Below are 21,372 nucleotides of genomic sequence, written 5' to 3' on the forward strand. Positions count from 1 at the left end.
AAGAAAGAAAAAGGAGGAGGGTTATCCTGAATATCCCCCAGAAGTGAAACTGTAATACCAGTAGGTAAGAAGTAAAGGAGTCCATTTTGGACTCAGTGTGGAGACGGCATGGTATAATAGGGAAAAATGTGAGCTTCGGGTGGCCTAGAAATGAGTCTGACTCCCGACTCCACCAGTTAATACCTCTTTGACTTGAAATAAATTGTTTCCCCTCTGTAAGATTCAGTGTTCTTGTCTGTATAATATAAATAACTAACTCAGAAAGTTTGGATAATTAAATAAGAGAACAACAAAAACGGAGGCACAAAGTACCTAATTCATGCTAAATATACAAGAAATGGTAATACTTTAGTTTTTTCTATAACAACACTTTCTAACAATTAGATCTAACCAACAGGATCTCCCTAATGTAGGGAAGAACTCCTGGCATGGAAGACAGTCACCAGGAGAGGCTGGTGTACTTTTTTGCAAAGTTTTTTTTTTTTTTTTTGCGGTACGCAGGCCTCTCACTGTTGTGGCCTCTCCCGTTGTGGAGCACAGGCTCCGGACGCGCAGGCTCAGTGGCCATGGCTCACGGGCCCAGCCACTGCGCGGCATGTGGGATCTTCCCAGACCGGGGCACGAACCCATGTCCCCTGCATCGGCAGGCGGACTCTCAACCACTGCGCCACCAGGGAAGCCCTGCAAAGATATTTTATCAGGTTTTTTTGTTTTGTATTTTTAGTTGCAAAAAATAGAAACCAACTCTGGTTAACTTAAACAAAAAGGAACTTCATTGGAAAGATGTTGGATGGTTCACAGTTCAATAGAAAGGCTGGTGATCCATGCTTGGAAAGGACAGGAACCAGGGCAGCAGGAAGTGCCCTACCCTTTCCATTTCCTAATGAAAAATCCATAGCATTGCTAATGGAAGTGAACAAACTGGCACTCCCTTTGACAGTCCTCTAAGAGGCCAAGTCCAAAAGAGTCCGGAGTCCAAGCCCACGTCTCATGCCTTAAGGAGGAATAAGGGTGGTGAGAGGAGCCGCCTACAACAACCCCCAAAGACCTCACTGCCTTCCACGGTACAGAGCCAGGCACCGTGATGTACAGTCCCACAAGACTGCACACAACAGGGTAGAGGTAATTCCCAAAAGGAAAACAGGGTATATTTATACATTTATACGAGCGTACGGCCCAGAGTAATGCTTAAGGGCACTAGCCAGAGAGTTCTTTTGGCATTCGAATCCTGGCCCCAAAGCTCGCTATCTGTGAGGCCCTGAGATGTTACTCTGTGCCTGTTTCCTCTTCTGTAAAACTAAACAGCAATCACACCTACCTCATAAGGCTGTTGTAAGAATTAACAGAAATATTATATGTAAAGCACTCAGCACAGTTCCTGGCACACATAGGAAGGCCTCATAAATGTTGTTATTACTATTGGTTTACCATTAATAATGCTGAGAGTACTCCACTGAGCACCTCCCAGATATGCTTTTTCTGAGAGACACTTAGCATCTTGCTTCTCTATGGTTTCATACCAGGCCAGGAAGTCAATTATTTTAGTCCTCTCCTCCCCGGTCCTTCTTGACTTGATTTTCCCATGTGGATAATGGGTTCCTATAACGCCAGAGATGCTTCACCAAAGCTGTTTTGAGTGATTGTAAAAAGCACACAATGAAATATATGAGAAGCACTAATTGCTGGAGAGATGCTGAAAACAGCCATGCTACAGAACCCAACACCTCAGTGGGAATAACCGCTCACCATTTGTGAACAACGCTCATCCACGTATTATTTCTTCTGAAGATGACTTTAGTTCCTGGAAGAGGTACTTTGCCATAAATGGGAGGGTAATTTACTGGAAGTTAAAGACCAGTTTCCAAGCATCCCATCTGCTCCCGGAAAGAGGTATTTTCTCCCAAATGGCCTGGAGAGAGGGACTAAGGGGTGATGGTGTGCAGTGCACTCTTAGAAAACAACAAAGTTTGCTCTCTGGAGACAAGATACTTGTCTAGATACATACAAGTTTCACCACAGTCTGTCTAAGCTAGAACAGAGATGGCGGAAACGCCTGGAAAGGCAGGACCCTGAGCTCCCACACGTGGATCATGCAGCCTTCAAAATTAATGACAGGGCTTCCCTGGTGGTGCAGTGGTTGAGAGTCCGCCTGCCGATGCAGGGGACACGGGTTCATGCCCCGGTCCGGGAAGATCCCACATGCCGCGGAGCAGCTGCACCCGTGAGCCATGGCCGCTGAGCCTGCGCATCCGGAGCCTGTGCTCCGCAACGGGAGAGGCCACAACAGTGAGAGGCCCGTGTACCGCAAAAAAAAAAAAAAAAAAAAAAAAAATTAATGACAGTGCAACTAAAAAAAAACAGATCACCTGCCAGCTTTGTACTCCGACATCTCCCCTTTTACACACACACTTATAGGGATATTAAATACATATTTCCCTCTAATACCCCGACCCTTCTTCCTGTTAAACTCCATGACTTGTGCTAGCCTTATACAGTACTTTCTTTTGTCTTCATTTTTTATGTTTTTATTAAAAACATTTATTCTTATTACAAATGGAATACACGGCGATTGTGGAAAATTTAGAAAATACTGAAGAGTTTAAAGCAACGAAAACCTATCATTTGACTTTTGTCTTCATTGTAAGAGCCTTGAGTCGCCTGCGAAATCTCAATACAGTGCAATCTTGGCCACAATCCGACTCCTTGGCTGCAAGCGAATTTCACGTTATGCCACATATTACTTCAAAAAACAGAATTCACAACTAGCCGGAGTATTCCATCAAGATGTTACCGGTTCACGTCAGACACGGCCTCAAAAAACATACCTGTTCGGCAGCGCTTCCAAATCCTGAAAACTGCTGCCCACTCTTAGTCACAGAACGTGGGAGTGTGGCTATTAGGTGATCAGCTACATTGAATTTTCTCCATATATTCAACAAATGTGTCGAGGCACCTGTTTCTTCTCCTAAAATCACTGAGCCACAGGAGCATATGCTATATGGAGACACGAAGTGCAGTTGCTATAAAAATGAAATGCTATTCTGGGAATACCTATGTCATTCCTTGAGCCGAATCTCCTTTACAGTGACATGGCTGCTGTTTAGCAACTAATGCAAAGGAGGAGCCTGAAGAGTCCTCTCTCTTCTCTTCCTTTCCCCCCTGTAGGAGGAGTACTAAACATCCAGCATCATGCCGGTGGTGCCACTGTACGGTTTTCATGTAAACAGAATCATGAGGGTGATAATTAGGTCATCGTCCTCGTCAATGCGATATGGACCTGGTATGCCAGCCAGTGGTGGATTCCAACGTTGTTCATCGTGGTGAACAACTGAGAGAAGTTCAAGTAAGCAAAATGAACAGGACGGAAGTGTTGAGAACTCTCTTTCCAAAGAGCAGTGCAAGGAGGCAGGGCACTGAAGTGAAGGGAACGCGGGACTTCAAATCCAAAAACTAGACTAAGCCTGGCAATGCCCCGTCACTGGCATGTGACCGTGGGGCAGGCACCTAGTGGTCGTGGCTGTTTCCTGTACTGTACACGGTCTATGAAAACAACACCTGCTCTACCACTCTACCTGTTTTGAGGGTAAAATTAGATCAATCATGTGAAAGCAATTCATAAATGGTAAAGCTCTAAAAGCACCAAACACATTTTTTATTATAAGTACCTAAATTTAGTCAGTATTAACAATTTAAGAAATCTGTTTTCTTTAAAAAAATAAATTCCCTTAGATTTTGTTATAATTCTGCACTGGCTCATAGAAAGCTTCTGTTTTAATCTTTAAATAGCTTTGACGTTTATTTTTGAACTAGAGATTTATTTTGCTAAGAAATTCTGAAGGTTTTCTTCAAATGTGAAAGAATGACTCAGGTTTTTTAAATGATCCTTTGGAACTTTCTAGGTGTCTATAACTACACACACGAATATATTTATGAATTCTAAAACATGCTGTTATGGAAAAACTTATATTCCAAGTACCTGAAGCCTGAATAGGCCCTTCAGTTAAAGGAGAAAGACTCAACTCTTCTTAGAATATTTAAAAAAAAAAAAAAAAGTACCTACTATGCCATTTCAGCCACACAAAGTGCACATAAATTGTTCCTAACTTCTTCACTGGACCCCAAGTCACTGAACTATTACCTACCTCCCTTCAAGTTCCACTCTGATTATAAGAACTCATAAGGTCTTGTACTGGAGGTGGAATTGGAATCCATGAGTACCAGGCTATAATCCCTGCAAATCATTTCCTGGCCTCAGAAAACTGGATTTATTCCCCCATTCATACAATGGAAAATTCATATAGTTTTAAAAAGAACCACCAAGGAAAGCTCTGTCTTGGCCTCCTTACAATTGCCAGTAGCATGTAGCTATTCACAGGGCTGAGTCTATGCTTGAACAGGGAAGGAATTCTTGTTTTCTTAGCCAATCAACCTTTGTAAAGCCAATCAACCTTTCTCTCTGTCCTGTGTTAGGACTGCCTGGGCCCACTACGATGAAACACACAGCTCTCTCCTCTCAAGGGACTTTGGTCTAATAAACTACTAGACGGTAGAAATATGGCTATTTGCACACAGGAAATGGAAAAGGGTGAAGAAGAACCAAAGTGAAAAACTGTATTAGGGAGGCAATAAGCAAATATGGGCATAGATCTAAACTCTGCCATTTAACTGGCTTTGTGACCTCAGGCAAGTTGCTTAAAGTCTAAGCCCTAATGTCCTTATCTGTAAAATGGAAATAATAATAGTTCCTACTCAATTGAGGGTTAAATGAAATACTATATATAAAATGTTTAACAGCTCTCGACACAGATTAAGCATTTCATAAAATCAGTAACTTGTACTAATTAATATTCACACAAGTAGGTAGGTAAGTAAATTAACACTTGCAGTCCAATTTGAAGCAAGAAAAGCTTTTTCCTTCTCTTAGCTGCACTGCAAAAGAACTCTGGAAGTACACAGGCTGTCTTTGCAGTCTCAGGGAACAGTCTACCAGTGGCTACTGGGAAGGATGAGAACAGTGATGTCTGCTGCTTTTTGGTCATTGGGAGGAAAGGCAGGGTGCATTGGGAAGGTAGGTGGCCCCATGGGTGTTCACTCTGCCCAGGAAGACCATGCTCTGCAGCTTTTGGGGTTCAAGGTTCTTCTGCTTCCTGTCTAACTTCAGGTGCTGAAGACGGTGCTTCCACTGGAGAGAAACAAAAATACACTACAGCTTACTGATTGAGAGGGGGCCAATTTAAAAGGAAGAAACTGTTTTAAATCAGGCTGTCTTCTTAAAAACCTCTAAAGGAAGTGCTCTCTGTCTGAGAGATTGCCTGAAACCCTGTCATGTACATAGTACAATGATAAGAACAAAGTCCTTTCAATTTGAAGAATTTTCCAGAAGTTTGTCTCCAAGTGATACACGGAACCTTTCCAACTGCTTCCAGTTAAGCTTCTGTAAAGCTCCTTTTTTTAAAATCTTTAAATAAATTGCTTTCAAGTGTTTTTAAAACAAAAATTAATTTTTCCGTAGAATTTTGACATCTTATGTACAAAGCAATGACACATTTTAAAATGCTCTTTCGACCTTGCAAGAAGTCTTTTTTCTGGCTATTTCCCGAAGATCTACATGATACACAAAAGCAACCAAACTGCCCCATCTTTGCCTTTTGAAGAAAAAAAATGGATTCACTTCCTCAATGCTTACTTCACAGTCCTGAGCCAGTTTTATTTGCTCAACAAATATTGAATAATCTTCTAAAATTAAAAAAAATAAAATATGTTGTTTGGTCTGGCTGAGATAACCGATAGCACACCCCAGAAGCTGAGCCTTCCATTTCTGAAATAATCCAGGACAGGTAGCATCTGGGAGCTTTTTTCTCTGATTGCCGGGACACTGCAGCCAGCCATTGTCTGCACATACAAAGAAGACATCATCCAGCCAGGCCAGAAGACTAATAACCTCTTTCCTGGGGTCCCTGGTGACAACTCTATTTCTAGTACCTCTGGCTTTATCTACTTGTCTATTCCTGACACTGGGAAGCTCTGAGACCCTCGTTCCCCAGCCTTCCACGTCTGGCTTCCTGCTCCCAGCCGACCAGCTGGGCTGTGGGCTGCTGCTCCCTGATTCCTCTGCTCACTGCGCCTGTCTTCTGCGACCTTGGCCTTCTGCCTGATCCGATTTCCAGAGCACCCGGGAGGAGCTTTCTCCTCTTCACATCCTCTAGTACGAGTGAACTAGTTTTTAATAAACCGTGAAAGGAAAAGTACATATTCTATACCTTAATGAATGCCAAGCCTGTAAATTAAATTTCCTAAGTGTATATCTATCTCATTTTCATATAATCTGAATAACTGTATCACTAGCTACCGACATTTGATGAATGTTCAATATTTTGAAGATTAAAAAAACGGGGAGTTTTCTGGTGGCGCAGTGGTTAAGAATCCACCTGCCAGTGCAGGAGACACGGGGTCGAGCCCTGATCTGGGACGACCCCACATGCCACGGAAGAGCTAAGCCTGTGAGCCACAACTACCGAGCCCACATGTCACAACTACTGAAGTCCATGCCCCTAGAGCCCGTGCTCCACAACAAGAGAAGCCACCACAATGAGAAGCCTGTGCACCGCAATGAAGAGTAGCCCCCGCTCACCGCGACCAGAGAAAGCCTGCGCGCAGCAACGAAGACCCGACACAGTCAAAAATAATAAATAAATAAATAAATGTATAAAAAAAGAAAAAAGAAAGAATAAAAAAACGAAATCTGCTCCTTAACTGGGCTTAAGTACGGATGATACCACCCTAACAAACACACTCACAGCACTTACTTTGTGACAGGGAGCACTATCAGTGTCAACCTTCAAACAATCATACAAGGTAGGTACTATGGTCATTACCGTTAGACAGGGAAACTACGGCATAGAGGCGTTAAGTAACTTGCCCATGGTCCCACAGCCGGCAGAGGTGGAGAACTGAACCCAAGAGGTAGGGCTCCAGAACCGGGGTTCTTAGCCACTACTCTACTCTGCCTCTCATAGAATTGAAGAGTAAGAACGGTAAGATTGATTGTGGTTTAATTATTACTGTTTTAAGCTTTGAATGTTTCCCCCTCCATCCAACAAAAGCCAGACCGTTACTATTATAGCTTAACTTAGAATTGGTTCCTTATTTATGAGTCTGAAAATCTGAAGGCCATTCTCCACTTGAGCAAAACCCATGGACGTTAGGCCCCAGAACTCTCCAAGTCCCCCTCTGAAAGCCGCTGCCTTTCAAAAACAGTAGTTGCTCCATTTCAAAGGCTCACAAAACCTCAGGGCTGGAAGGAAAAAACATTCAAATTAATCTGCAAAGAGCCTTCTTCCCACCTCTACCCAACCACAGCTCCCTCCCTCAGCCAATACACACAGCCCTGATGGGTTGATTTTTTCTAAAATTACCCAAACAGTGCTCATGCCACCTCTCTGAACCCTACGGATGTCAGGAAACCCATCAGCCATCCTTCAGGGGCTTTATGTGTTACGTGAATAAAAAGTAGCTGGCACATTTTCAAAGACTTCGTTATTAAACAAGTTAAAAACAAAACAAAGGTTTAGTTTAGAGTCACGAAGTTGACTGAGGAATTCTTCCTAAAATAGCTTTTCCACAGCAGTCAGTCAGGTGAGTCGGAAGGAGAGAATGAGTGAAGTAACAATACGGAACGGAGGTCACGGGGGTAACCTCTGCGTGGCTGGACCACGGTCAGGGCGGATTCCGGGAACATAGGGCAGCCATCTTTCTGCACGTTCTAAGTTCTACTCACAGAAGGACAAGTCAACAGAACATTCCCTGAGGAGAAAATCAATGATGCCCCTTGGAAAGGGATGAGACAGACAGAGAGCTGGAGAGCTAATTAGTGCTACTCAGAAGGCAAATTAAGGCCTTTTCTTTGACAAGCTGCAAACAGCTGGTTAAGCAAGAGATGCTGCCACCCGTCTCCAGCCTCCAATAGCTGGCCAGATGGCTGGCACAGGTACTCACACAGGAAGTTGTAAACAGAAACAGTCCTGGGCCGCTGGACAGAGTGTAAATGAGAGAAAGGCAGACCTTTCTCTGAGTAAAAAGGAAAAATCACAGCTGAGATGGACAGGGAACGCATAACATAGTAGTTTATTTAAAGAAGGCAATTAAATTCATTCATTCAATAAATATTTATCCAACACCTACTGAGCAATAAGAACAGGATTCAGAGATTCAAATGATAAGGTGCAATTTTTGTCCTCCAAGGAGCTAACAACTTAGCAGGGAAGCATACGACATTTAAAGTTAACCCTGTGCAAGGCACTGTGCCGAGTTCTCTACCTAAAGTAACTCATTTAATTCTAACAAACCTCTAAGAGAGGTATTACTATTACCACGTGAGCCTCAAAGGGGTGACATAACATTCCCAAGATCCGCTAGAACGTGCCAGGTTCAAATCCTAGTCTAATTCCCAGGAGATAAAATTACAATTCAGTCCTAACACAGCTGTTTAAAAGCATCATGTGAGGACAGGAGAGGACCAACCACCTACCACAAAAAGTGGACCCTTTTGAGTTCAAGCCTAAGGAGGAGTTTGCCGGATGAACAAGCCAGGGATGAGTTATGGGAGCGTTATGGGCAAACAGACCTAACTTGGCGTTTTTCTTTCTTTAATCTTCTATATTGCAAGGGTTTGTTATGCCTTGTAACAGGCCCAACATTCCAGCCAGTTCAAACAATTCCAACCACATCCAACCATTTGAAATTTGCCCATTTTTATAGTGATTTCAAGCAAATTCAACTTCAAAGAAACATAAAAAGCCTAACAACTTAGATTTTCTTTCTTTTTTTTGCGGTACACGGGCCTCTCACTGTTGTGGCCTCACCCGTTGCGGAGCACAGGCTCCGGACGCACAGGCTCAGCGGTCATGGCTCACAGGCCCAGCCGCTCCGCGGCATGTGGGATCTTCCCGGACCGGGGCACGAACCCGTGTCCCCTGCATCGGCAGGCGGACTCTCAACCACTGCGCCACCAGGGAAGCCCACAGCGTAGATTTTGCTTTACTCCTTACCTTCTTCCCCGAGCTATCCATTCATATACCACCATTAATGCAGTAACTACTGTCCTAAAATGACAGTTATAGGGTCTCAGAAAAAATAATTAGGATCAATGTTACCAATATAACACTGCATAAGAAAGCAAATGTCACAGCCCAACATGTAGGCAACGGTCCTGCCACATGTTTCCAGTCTCAGAGTGAGGGCTTCTGAACCCACTTCAAGGACACCTCAAGGTTGGGTAAGGAATGTGTATCCCAGATCCCAGTCCAGAAAAGCCTGGAAGGTGCAGCTAGCCTGGGTCCTCACTAGGAGTCCTCATTTTCTCAGATTAGAAAGTTGAGTTCCAAAGAGCTAGTTCTAGTCTAACTGAATCTGACCCTATGAGGCAATGCTGCTGTTGCCACAGCAGAAATGAACACCAACAAAGCTCCCATCACCTTCATCATCCCTTGAGGCCACAGAACACAGTGCTGTCACTCTCCCATGTGAAAACCGAGCCTCTAAAAGATCAATTAGAGCAGATTAAGGACTCTGGACAGAAGTTCGAGTGCAATCTTGCCTGGGGTGTGTCTTGATGGAGGAAGTGTACACTTAGCCAAGTCCTAAGTAATTACTGAAGAAGGAAACAGTAAACTGGAACCAAGTTTTGGTTTTTTTTTTTTAACATCTTTATTGGAGTATAATTGCTTTACAATGGTGTGTTAGTTTCTGCTTTATAACAAAGTGAATCAGCTATACGTATACATATATCCCCATATCCCCTCCCTCTTGGGTCTCCCTCCCACCCTCCCTATCCCACCCCTCTAGGTGGTCACAAAGCACCGAGCTGATCTCCCTGTGCTATGTGGCTGCTTCTCATTAGTTATCTATTTTACATTTGGTGGTGTATATATGTCCATGCCACTCTCTCACTTTGTCCCAGCTTAGCCTTCCCCCTCCCCGTGTCCTCAAGTCCATTCTCTACGTCTGCATCTTTATTCCTGTCCTGCCCCTAGGTTCATCAGAACCATTTCTTTCTTTTAGATTCCATTCATATGTGTTAGCATACAGTATTTGTTTTTCTCTTTCTGACTTACTTCACTCTGTATGACAGACTCTAGGTCCATCCACTTCACTACAGATAACTCAATTTCATTTCTTTTTATGTCTGAGTAATATTCCATTGTATATATGTGCCACATCTTCTTTATCCATTCATCTGTTGATGGGCGCTAAGGTTGCTTCCATGTCCTGGCTATTGTAAATAGTGCTGCAATGAATATTGTGGTACATGACTCTTTTTGAATTATGGTTTTCTCAGGGTATATGCCCAGTAGTGGGATTGCTGGGTCATATGGTAGTTCTATTTTTAGTTTTTTAAGGAACCTCCATACTGTTCTCCATAGTGGCTGTATCAATTTACATTCCCACCAACAATGCAAGTGGGTTACCTTTTCTCCACACCCTCTCCAGCATTTGTTGTTTGTAGATTTTTTGATGATGGCCATTCTGACTGGTGTGAGGTTATACCTCATTGTAGTTTTGATTTGCGTTTCTCTAATAATTAGTGATGTTGAGCATGCTTTCATAGGTATGTTGGCAATCTGTATATCTTCTACGGAGAAATGTCTATGTAGGTCTTCTACCCATTTTTGGATTGGGTTGTTTACTTTTTTATATTGAGTTGCATGAACTGCTTGTATATTTTGGAGATTAATCCTTTGTCACTTGCTTCGTCTGCAAATATTTTCTCCCATTCTGAGGGTTGTCTTTTCATCTTGTTTATGGTTTCCTTTGCTGTGCAAAAGCTTTTAAGTTTCATTAGGTTCCATTTGTTTATTTTTGTTTTTATTTCCGTTTCTCTAGGAGGTGGGTCACAAAGGATCTTGCAGTGATTTATGTCAAAGAGTGTTCTGCCTATGTTTTCCTCTAAGAGTTTTATAGTGTCTAGCCTTACATTTAGGTCTTTAATCCATTTTGAGTTTATTTTTGTGTATGGTGTTAGCAAGTGTTCTAATTTCATTCTTTTACATGTACCTGTCCAGTTTTCCCAGCAACACTTATTGAAGAAACTGTCTTTTCTCCATTTTATATCCTTGCCTCCTTTACCAAAGATAAGGTGACCATACGTGCATGGGTTTATCTCTGGGCTTTCTATCCTGTTCCATTGATCTATAGTTCTGTTTTTGTGCCAGTACCATATTGTCTTGATTACTGTAGCTTTGTAGTATAGTCTGAAGTCAGGAAGCCTGATTCCTCCAGCTCCGTTTTTCTTTCTCAAGATTGCTTTGGCTATTCAGGGACTTTTGTGTTTCCATACAGATTGTGAAATTTTTTTGTTCTAGTTCTGTGAAAAATGTCATTGGTAGTTTGATAGTGATTGCACTGAACCTGTAGATTGCTTGGGGTAGTAGAGTCATTTTCACAATGTTGATTCTTCCAATCCAAGAACATGGTATATCTCTCCATCTGTTTGATCATCTTTAATTTCTTTCCTCAATGTCTTATAGTTTTCTGCATACAGGTCTTTTGTCTCCTTAGGTAGATTTATTCCTAGGTATTTTATTCTTTTTGTTGCAATGGTAAATGGGAGTGTTTCCTTAATTTCTCTTTCAGATTTTTCATCATTAGTGCATAGGAATGCAAGAGATGTCTGTGCATTAATTTTGTATCCTGCTACTTTACCAAATTCACTGATTAGCTCTAGTAGTTTTCTGGTAGCATCTTTAGGATTCTCTATGTATAGTATGTCATCTGCAAACAGCAACAGTTTTACTTCTTCTTTTCCGATTTGGAGTCCTTTTTATTTCTTATTCTTCTCTGATTGCTGTGGCTAAAACTTCCAAAACTATGTTGCATAATAGTGGTGAGGATGGGCAACCCTGTCTTTTTCCTGATCTTAGAGGAATTGGTGTCAGTTTTTCACCACTGAGAATGATGTTGGCTGTGGGTTTATCATATATGACCTTTATTATGTTGAGGTAGGTTCCCTATATGCCTCCTTTCTGGAGAGTTTTTATGATAAATGTGTGTTGAATTTTGTCAAAAGCTTTTTCTGCATCTACTGAGATCATCATATGGTTTTTCCCCTTCAGTTTGTTAATATGATGTATCATGTTGATTGATTTGCGTATATATTAAAGAATCCTTGCATTCCTGGGATAAACCCCACTTGATCATGGTGTATGATCCTTTTAATGTGCTGTTGGATTCTGTTTGCTAGTATTTTGTTGAGGATTTTTGCATCTATGTTCATCAGTGATATTGGTCTGTCGTTTTCTTTTTTTGTGACATCTTTGTCTGGTTTTGGTATCAGGGTGATGGTGGCCTTGTAGAATGAGTTTGGGAGTGTTCCTCCCTCTGCTATATTTTGGAAGAGTTTGAGAGGATGGCTGTTAGCTCTGCTCTAAATGTTTGATAGAATTCACCTGTGAAGCCATCTGGTCTTGAGCTTTCGTTTGTTGGAAGATTTTAAACACAGTTTCCATTTCAGTGCTTGTGACTGGTCTGTTTATATTTTCTATTTCTTCCTGTTCAGTCTTGGAAGGTTGTGCTTTTCTAAGAATTTGTCCATTTCTTCCAGGTTGTCCATTTTATTGGCATACAGTTGCTTACAGTAATCTCTCCAGATCCTTTGTATTTCTGCAGTGGCAGGTGTTACTTCTCCTTTTTCATTTCTAATTCTGTTGATTTGAGTCTTCTCCCTTTTTTTCTTGATGAGTGTGGCTATGGTTTATCTATTTTGTTTATCTTCTCAAAGAACCAGCTTTTAGTTTTATTGATCTGTGCTATCGTTTCCTTCATTTCTTTCTCATTTATTTCTGATCTAATCTTTATGATTTCTTTCTTTCTGCTAACTGTGGGGTTTTTGTTGTTCTTCTTCTTCTTTCTCTCATTGCTTTAGGTGTAAGGTTAGGTTATTTGAGATTTTTCTTGCTTCTTGAGGTAGGATTGTATTCCTATAAACTTCCCTCTTAGAAGTGCTTTTGTTGCATCCCATAGGTTTTGGGTCATTGTGTTTTCAATGTCATTTGTTTCTAGGTATTTTTTTATTTCCTCTTTGATTTCTTCAGTGATCTGTTGGTTATTTAGTAGTGTATTGTTTAGCCTCTATGTATTTGTATTTTTTACATTTTTTTGTCCTGTAATTGATATATAGTCTCATAACGTTGTGGTCGGAAAAGACACTTGATACGATTTCAATTTCTTAAATTTACGAAGGCTTCATTTGTGACCCAAGATATGGTCTATCCCAGGGAATGTTCCATGAGCACTTGAGAAGAAAGTATATTCTGTTGTTTTTGGAATGGAATGTCCCTATAAATATCAATTAAGTCCATCTTGTCTAATGTGTCATTTAAACCTTACATTTCCTTACTTACTTTCATTTTGGATGATCTGTTCATTGGTAAAAGTGGGGTGTTAAAGTCCCCTACTATTATTGTGTTACTGTCAATTACCCCTTTTATGGCTATTAGCATTTGCCTTATGTATTGAGGTGCTCCTATGTTGGGTGCATAAATATTTACAATTGTTATATCTCCTTCTTGGATTGATCCCTTGATCATTATTTAGTGTCCTTCTTTGTCTCCTGTAATAGTCTTTATTTTAAAGTCTATTTTGTCTGATATAGAATTGCTACTCCAGCTTTCTTTTGATTTCCATTTGCATGGAATATCTTTTTCCATCCCCTCACTTTCAGTCTGTATGTGTCTCTAGGTCTGAAGTGAGTCTCTTGTAGACAGCATATATATGGGTCTTGTTTTTGTATCCATTCAGCCAATCTATGTATTTTGGTTGGAGCATTTAATCCATTTACATTTAAGGTAGTTATCGATACGTATGTTCCTATTACCATTTTCTTAATTGTTTTGGGTTTGTTTTTGTAGGTCTTTTCCTTCTCTTGTATTTCCTGCCTAGAGAAGTTCCTTTAGTGTTTGCTATAAAGCTGATTTGGTGGTGTTGAACTCTCTTAACTTTTGCTTGTCTGTAAAGGTTTTAATTTCTCTGTCAAATCTGAATGAGATCCTTGCTGGGTAGAGTAATCTTGGTTGTAGTTTTTTCCCTTTCATCATTTTAAATATGTCCTGTCACTCCCTTCTGGCTTGCAGAGTTTCTGCTGAAAGATCAGCTGTTAACCTTATGGGGGTTCCCTTGTATGTTATTTGTTGCTTTTCCCTTGCTGCTTTTAATATTTTTTCTTTGTATTTAATTTTGATAGTTTGATTAATATGTGTCTTGGCATGTTTATCCTTGGATTTATCCTGTATAGGACTCTCTGCACTTCCTGGACTTGATTGACTATTTCCCTTCCCACGTTAGGGAAGTTTTCAACTATAATCTCTTCAAATATTTTCTCAGACCCTTCCTTTTTCTCTTCTTCTTCTGGGACCCTTATAATTCGAATGTTGGTACATTTAATGTTGTCCCAGAGGTCTCTGAGACTGTCCTCAAGTCTTTTCATTCTTTTTTCTTTATGCTGCTCTGCATAGTTATTTCCACTATTTTGTCTTCCAGGTCACTTATCCGTCCTTCTGCCTCAGTTATTTCCACTATTTCCACTATTTTGTCTTCCAGGTCACTTATCCGTCCTTCTGCCTCAGTTATTGTGCTATTGATTCCTTCTAGAGATTTTTTTTTTTTTTCGGTACGTGGGCCTCTCACTGTTGTGGCCTCTCCCATTGTGGAGCACAGGCTCCAGACGCGCAGACTCAGAGGCCATGGCTCACGGGCCCAGCCGCTCCGCAGCATGTGGGATCTTCCCAGACCGGGGCACAAACCCATGTCCCCTGCATCAGCAGGCAGACTCTCAACCACTGCGCCACCAGGGAAGCCCTTAGAGAATTTTTAATTTCATTTATTGTATTGTTCATCATTGTTTGTTTGCTCTTTAGTTCTTCTAGGTCCACGTTAAATGTTTCTTGTATTTTCTCCATTCTATTTCCAAGATTTTGGATCATCTTTATTATCATTACTCTGAATTCTTTTTCAGGTAGACTGACTATTTCCTCTTCATTTGTTTGGTCTGGTGGGTTTTTACCTTGCTCTTTCATCTGCTGCATATTTCTTTGCCCTCTCATTTTGTTTAACTTACTGTGTTTGGAATCTCCTTTTCACAGGCTGCAGATTCGTAGTTCCCATTGTTTTTGGTGTCTGACCCCAGTGGGTAAGGTTGGTTCAGTGGCTTGTGTAGGCTTCCTGGTGGAGGGGACTGGTGCCTGTGTTCTGGTGGGTGGGGCTGGATGTTGTCTTTCTGGTGGACAGTGCCACATCCGGTGGTGTGTTTTGGGGTGTCTGTGAACTTAGTATGATTTTAGGCAGCCTCTTTGCTAATGGGTGGAGTTGTGTTCCTGTCTTGCTCGTTGTTTGGCACGGGCCATCCAGCACTGGAGCTTGCTGGCCATTGGGCGGAGCTGGGTGTTAGCGTTGAGACAGAGATCTCTGGGAGAGCTCTCGCCAACTGATATTGTGTGGGGCCAGGAGGTCTCTGGTGGACCAGTGTCCTGAACTCAGCTCTCCCACCTCAGAGGCTCAGGCCTGACACCCAGCTGGAGCACCAAGACCCTATCAGCCACATGGCCAGGTATGTGGGGATTTTCTTGCCTTTTGGGAAGTCTGAGGTCTTCTGCCAATGTTCAGTAGCTGTTCTGTAGGAGCTGTTCCGCATGTAGATGTATTTCTGATGTATCTGTGGGTAGGAAAGCGACCTCCGTGTCTTACTCCTCCGCCATCTTGAAGGTCCCCCTTCAATAGGAGACTCCACTGAAGATGCCAACCTCCACAAGAGCTAGAGGTGCAGAGGCATTTGTTTCAGAGGGTTTGCAGCTTGCTTTTTTTTTTCTTTTCCTTTGTGCTTTGTCTAGTTTCACTTGTTCACAAGGTGCTTCATGCTGAGGCCTCACACCCAGCACTTTAGATCAGAGTGCCTAGTAAGAAATGGCTGCGCTGACACCTCCAAAAGCCAAATTTTTAAAAACCTCCTTTCCCCAGCTCAGTGTGAAGGAAGGTCTTCTCCAGGCACATGCCACCAAGAAGGCAGGGCTGCCTTTCCACCTTGCTCCCCATCCAGGGATATGGTTTCACCCAGGGAGCGGGTGACCACCAGCACTTCTCATTTCCAGCCCGCAGCTCTGTCTTCCAGAAGCACTATTCCAGGCAGGCTTGGACAAGAGAACCTGTCTTCTTTCCTCAACTCAACTCCCATTCACAGAGAGGAAACTCTAGTCCAGGGGCAGTAGGTAGAGAATCTAGAACAAAGGTTTTAATCTGATCCTGAAGTCTCTAGATATCAAACAAATGTGTAAAGAGCAGACAAAAAAATTCAAAAATAAAATAAAAGTATTTACAAAGGAGGATGCTTCATACTGATATTCAGGAAAAGAAAACTTCCCCCCATACAATATTGATTCTCATACAAGGAAGAACAATGTCCATGCTCTCCTACTTGGCTTTCAACATTCCAATAGTCTTTCCTAAAAATCACAATCTTGTGTTGCAGGATAATACTCAAAACGGAAATACTTTGTTCTTATCAACCTGTAAAGAGTGATAGACCCTTTTTTAGCTTGCAGCGTAATCTAAGAAGTAAAGGCTCCTTGCTGCTACTTTTATCTCATACCAAAAACTCCCTTTCAGGAAGGTCTGGTATTACCATCCTGGTTTATAAGTAGAGAAACTGAAGCACAGGCATTACTAACTCATAAGTAATGGTAACTGTCCAGTCCTCCTTACAAACAAAATCACACTTCAACATTTATTCTGTTCTGCTCAAAGAGGTACAGACAGGCCAGCTCTTCCCTGGATCTAGGTTCACCTACACAACTCCTGTGTAGTTTTTATTAAAAGGCGTATAAAATTCTAACCTGGGTATCTTCACAGAGATGGCAGGTGTCATGCAGGTGGTTTTGTTCTCAGAAGCAAAAGCAATATATTTTCTGGTGATCATGAATTTATATTCATTTCTATCTCAGAAAGAGTAGAGGAGTTACTTAAAATTATATGGCCAAAGGGACACGGTCCAAAGAAAAAAGTATACAAGAGATAATAAATAATGACCTGTGATATATTACAGAAGAGATCAAAGAACAGCTTACGCTGCACACACCCATGCAAACAGATACCCAAGGGAAGAGTTGGAGCCAGAAGTGAATGGTTAGGGAAGCATGATGGTGTGTAAAGAGAATGTCATTTAGAGTCAGATCTGGGTTTAAAGCTGCCTCTTACCCAAGGTCTAAGCCTCAGGTCCATTTATTTATAAAATGGAAATAACCATAATCACGTCATAAAACTGTCACTGAATAGTAAATAAGATATAACATGCAAGAATACTTAGCGCAGTGCCTGTACACAGAAGACAGTGAACATCAGCTACCTTCTCCTTCCCCTCCCCTGCATGTTTCTAAATGATTTTTTTGAAATTTTACTGACTTTAATGGGAATTCTTACAGTGGTTAAAAAAAAACAGTTCCTACACATTACATAGTCATCGGCACATATGTATCTGTTGCAGCACCATAATTTGCAAAGAAAAAGGAAGTAGTAATTTTAAGAGAAAAGTACCAGCTCACTTGCACTGCCTTCTAAAACCTTCAGCTTTACAATCTACGGAGACTATTTGCTCTAGGGGAGCAGAACCTGAAATAAAGGAAATATTCTCATGAGGAAAATGGTTCCCCAAAAAAGAAAGAGAAGACAATGAGGGGAAATCGAGGGGTATATAAAGGAGTTTATTTTACTTAACAAAGTAAAAGTCGAGCAAAATGAATAATCTGCCTCCAGAAATGGTTATTTAAAGGTTTTCTGTAAAGGGCTCTGGTTCCTAAAAAGACAGGAGTCATTGCATATGCCCACCCACTCCTCATTTATTTTTAAACCCTAGCTTATATGTTCCTTAGCAACAGAAGGAGCAGATGAGACCCCCACACACACACGCACACGCACACCATCTCCCCCAGCCCCCTTCTTCTCTCCTGTCAAGTGTCATTCCGCAAATACCCATGTTCTTCAAAAGATTTTTTTGACCACCTGCAGATCTCTTCTTCCCCACCTCAAATGATCCCCCTTACACAGCAGCCATACTTCACACCCTAACTCAACCCCTTCACTTAGATTCCATTCTGTGAGGTCTTCCTGACCCCTCTCCATCAACTTCCACCAGAAGCCATCCTCAGGTGCCCCCCAGAAGTGAGGGGATGTGGTCCTCACTGAGAAGCCAATGCCCAGCTCCAGCCAAAGCTGCTCTTTTCTTTCAGACCATTCCTTAACCCACCAGCGAAATGGCCGGGCCCAGCTACAACAGAGTCCAACATAAATGGCTGCCCTGGTGAATGGGTAGGCCATTCACCATGACTCTAAAAAAATCATCATCATCATCAAAATGGAGACACTCTCCAGGTTACCCAGGACAAACACGTGCCAGATGAAATGCCTACCTTCTGCTGTCTTTTCTCTGACTTTGGGACTGCCTGGCCTTGTTTGGCTGGGCATGGCTTATGAGTTCAAAGATCAATTGTTCAGCCTTTGGAAACAAGGAGCAGAGCAGCAATCCTCAGATATTAGTGTGCTTATGCATTGCCTGAGGAGACTGTTAAAAATTCCTACCCACAGAGAGCTTGATTTTGTAAGTGGGGGGTGGTGGGCATTTTTAACCAGCCACCTGAGGTGATGCTGTTGCAGGAGCCTTCCTGAATTGGGGACTGTAAAGCTTTATTTAAAAGGAAATGATGTGCACAAAGTGGGATCCACCTCTGTGATTGTAAGGCAGATGCGGTGTTATCCTTTTGCTAGAAAAACACCGCGTCTCTGGGTCGATGTCTATGTTTGCGTGTGCACACCCTTACACATGCATGTGTGAGCATGCAACCCAGAAAGCCATGGCCTCACAGAGCACTCATTTCCAAGAGAGAGGCTCAGGGAATGACCCCTGCCAAGAAGCGAGCTGAAATGATTTCCCTTGCAAACTCTGGCTTTGTAGCCCTACCCAGTGAGGTGTCACGATGATGCATACCAACGACACAGGAACGATTCTGGGCCCAGGAGCCCAGACCCACAATGTGCTCTGCATTATCAACCGTCCCTTCCAACTCGCCGTTCCTAAATTAGGCTGAATGTAGCCCCTGGTCCCCTAAGGGCCAGACAGGCCATCATAGCTTAGAAGTAGAACTGCCTGTGTCCTAGCATACCTCCCTAGAGCTACCTCACTCTCCACCACGTGTCTATTTTTAGAAACCAAAAATATAAAGAGAAAGATCCATTTCATCCTGATCTACATGAGTAACTAAAAGAGCAAGTCAGGTGGGAAACTCCCTCAATGCACAGTGAACAAAACGCACATGGGGGATGAGGGCGCAACACCCTCCCCAGGAAGGCCGTTTCGGAGTCGTCAGGCGCCAACACTGAGACACAGAGCACATGCCCTAGTGACCGGGGCCTCCAGTCCAGGCAATGCCAACGGGGATCCCGGTGATTCACACACATGCTCCCAGAAATACAACACACACCCTCACAAACCCACACACCGCTGTCATCTGCTTTTGCTTACATAACACCACATGGTGTGACAGGCTTAAAACTTTATAAGCACTTCTGGAAAGGACTGCTAACTTAAAATGAGGAGGGTCACAAAGATGCTTTTACTGACCCCTTTTCAAGAAATACTCCAGGGCCAAGGAAGTGCACATCTTTGTAATTCTATGCTTGTTTATCACCTCAACTTTTAAAATTAACAAGCAGTAAGGGTCTCCAAAACTCTCCAAATCTATCAATACCTTTATTCTTGCCTTAAGGTGGGGGGCAGGGGGGAGGAGAGAACCTACTGGATCCTCATTTCTCATTCGTGAATCCTGACACAATTTGGGGTAGTCTTTTGGCATCATTCGGTGGCCATTTACCCCACACTGTCCTTGTCTTGTAAATACACCCATCCTAGGGGCAAGCACGGCCCCATTCTCTCCCCCATCCCTTGCTCGCCAGCAGGCTTCCCAAGTCGTCCTTCTGGGCACACCCAGGAGAGAGGGAAAGACCACGTGTACGTGTGACCCTCCGGAACCAGTTGCGTATCTACAGACACAGATTCACAATGACTCTTCCTTAATGGGATATTTCAATGCAGGTTCAACTTCCATAAGGATTTCTCTTCAGGATAGAACGCTGTTCTTTTCTGCCTGTCCGTGATCTCAAGTATCAAGTTAGTGCCAAAGGTTCACCCAGTAAAATCGGCAAGGTAGGGGGAGTGGTTGAAGATGACCCCGGCGTAGGGACAACTTTGAGGACTTCTCTCAAGAAAACCTGGCATATGTGTGTATGCACCCCGCTCCCACACACACACACACACACACACACACACACACACACACGCATTTTTACTGTTGTTGTTCTGACCTCAGGGACTCAGTCTTCTCTCCAGTTCCGAGGGGGAAACCTGGCGCACGTAGCTTCCCTCCAGCCCAGAAGGATGGGATGAGAAGTGAACACATAGCCCAGAAGGGGGAGGGAGAAGGAAAGAGAGAGAGGGAGGGAGGCAGAGAGAGAGGGCGCCAGGTGCCCCCAAGTCCGAGGAAGCGCCTTTCGGGGGCGCAGAGAGGGTCTCGCACCCCGCGGCGGCACCTGCCTCCCGGCTGCCGGGCTCGCGTTCCTACCTGTAAGAGACCTGCTTCCGGAAAGTTAAGTTCCGCAGCTTCTCCTCCAGCGCCTCGTCCTTCTCTTTCGGGCCGGCGGCCCCGGGCTCTTCCAGGGCAGCGGCCCCAGCCGCCGCCGCTGCCGCCGCCGCTGCCCCCGCGCCCCTCGGGTCCGCACCGCCCTCGGCGCCCAGGCAGCAGCTCCCGGCGCCGCTTCCGCTGCTGCTGCTGCCGCCCGTTGCCCCCTTCTCCTCTGCCGCCGAGGAGCTGGGGTTCATGGCGACCGCTCCGGCGGCCGCGGAGGGAGCCGAGGCGGCGCCGCTGCAGAAGCCGGACAGACGAACAGCGCTGACGGCGGCCGCCACCGCCGGAGAGCGAACAGGTCTGCGCGCCGCTGGCAGGGGCGGCAAATGGCAGCCCCTTCCCGCAGCATCCATCCGCGGCGGCCCCGCACCGGGGCATTGTGGGAAACTCCGTGCCTCCACTCCCCCTCCCCGACCAATCAGAGGCCACCTCCCTCCGCCTGCCCCTCCCTCCCCGCTGCAAACCCGCGCCCTCCCGCCCCCCTGGCCTTTTCCTAAATCGGGGGCACCGGCCAGGGCCGAACCTGAACTCTGCCCTGAGGCGTCGGGTCGCCGGAGAGATAAACAGAGGGCAGGTGATGAGGAGGCGCTGGGCTGGGGGCGCGCGGACACTGGCAGAAAGAGAGGAGAGCTCCGGAGGGAAATTCGGAGGACAGCGT

General features: G+C 43.7%; 1 protein-coding gene across 3 annotated transcripts in view; it reads right to left on the reverse strand.

Annotated features, from left to right (window-relative positions):
- The window catches only part of DGKI (diacylglycerol kinase iota), a 450,344-nt gene extending 429,270 nt beyond the window's left edge, over positions 1 to 21,074 (reverse strand). For 2 of the 3 annotated variants that reach the window (XR_010945642.1, XM_067747120.1), the window contains exon 1: positions 20,652 to 21,074. Coding sequence is in view for 1 of the 3 variants with exons in the window: in XM_067747120.1 (XP_067603221.1) it covers positions 20,652 to 21,067 (416 nt within the window). In the remaining 2 variants the exon portion in view is untranslated. The remainder of the gene's footprint in view (positions 1 to 20,651) is intronic. The other variant, XM_067747121.1, reaches the window with a different exon arrangement.
- Positions 21,075 to 21,372: the final 298 nt, after the last annotated feature.

This window comes from Pseudorca crassidens, chromosome 8 (genome assembly GCF_039906515.1).
Source record: "Pseudorca crassidens isolate mPseCra1 chromosome 8, mPseCra1.hap1, whole genome shotgun sequence".
NCBI classification, from domain to species: domain Eukaryota; kingdom Metazoa; phylum Chordata; class Mammalia; order Artiodactyla; family Delphinidae; genus Pseudorca; species Pseudorca crassidens.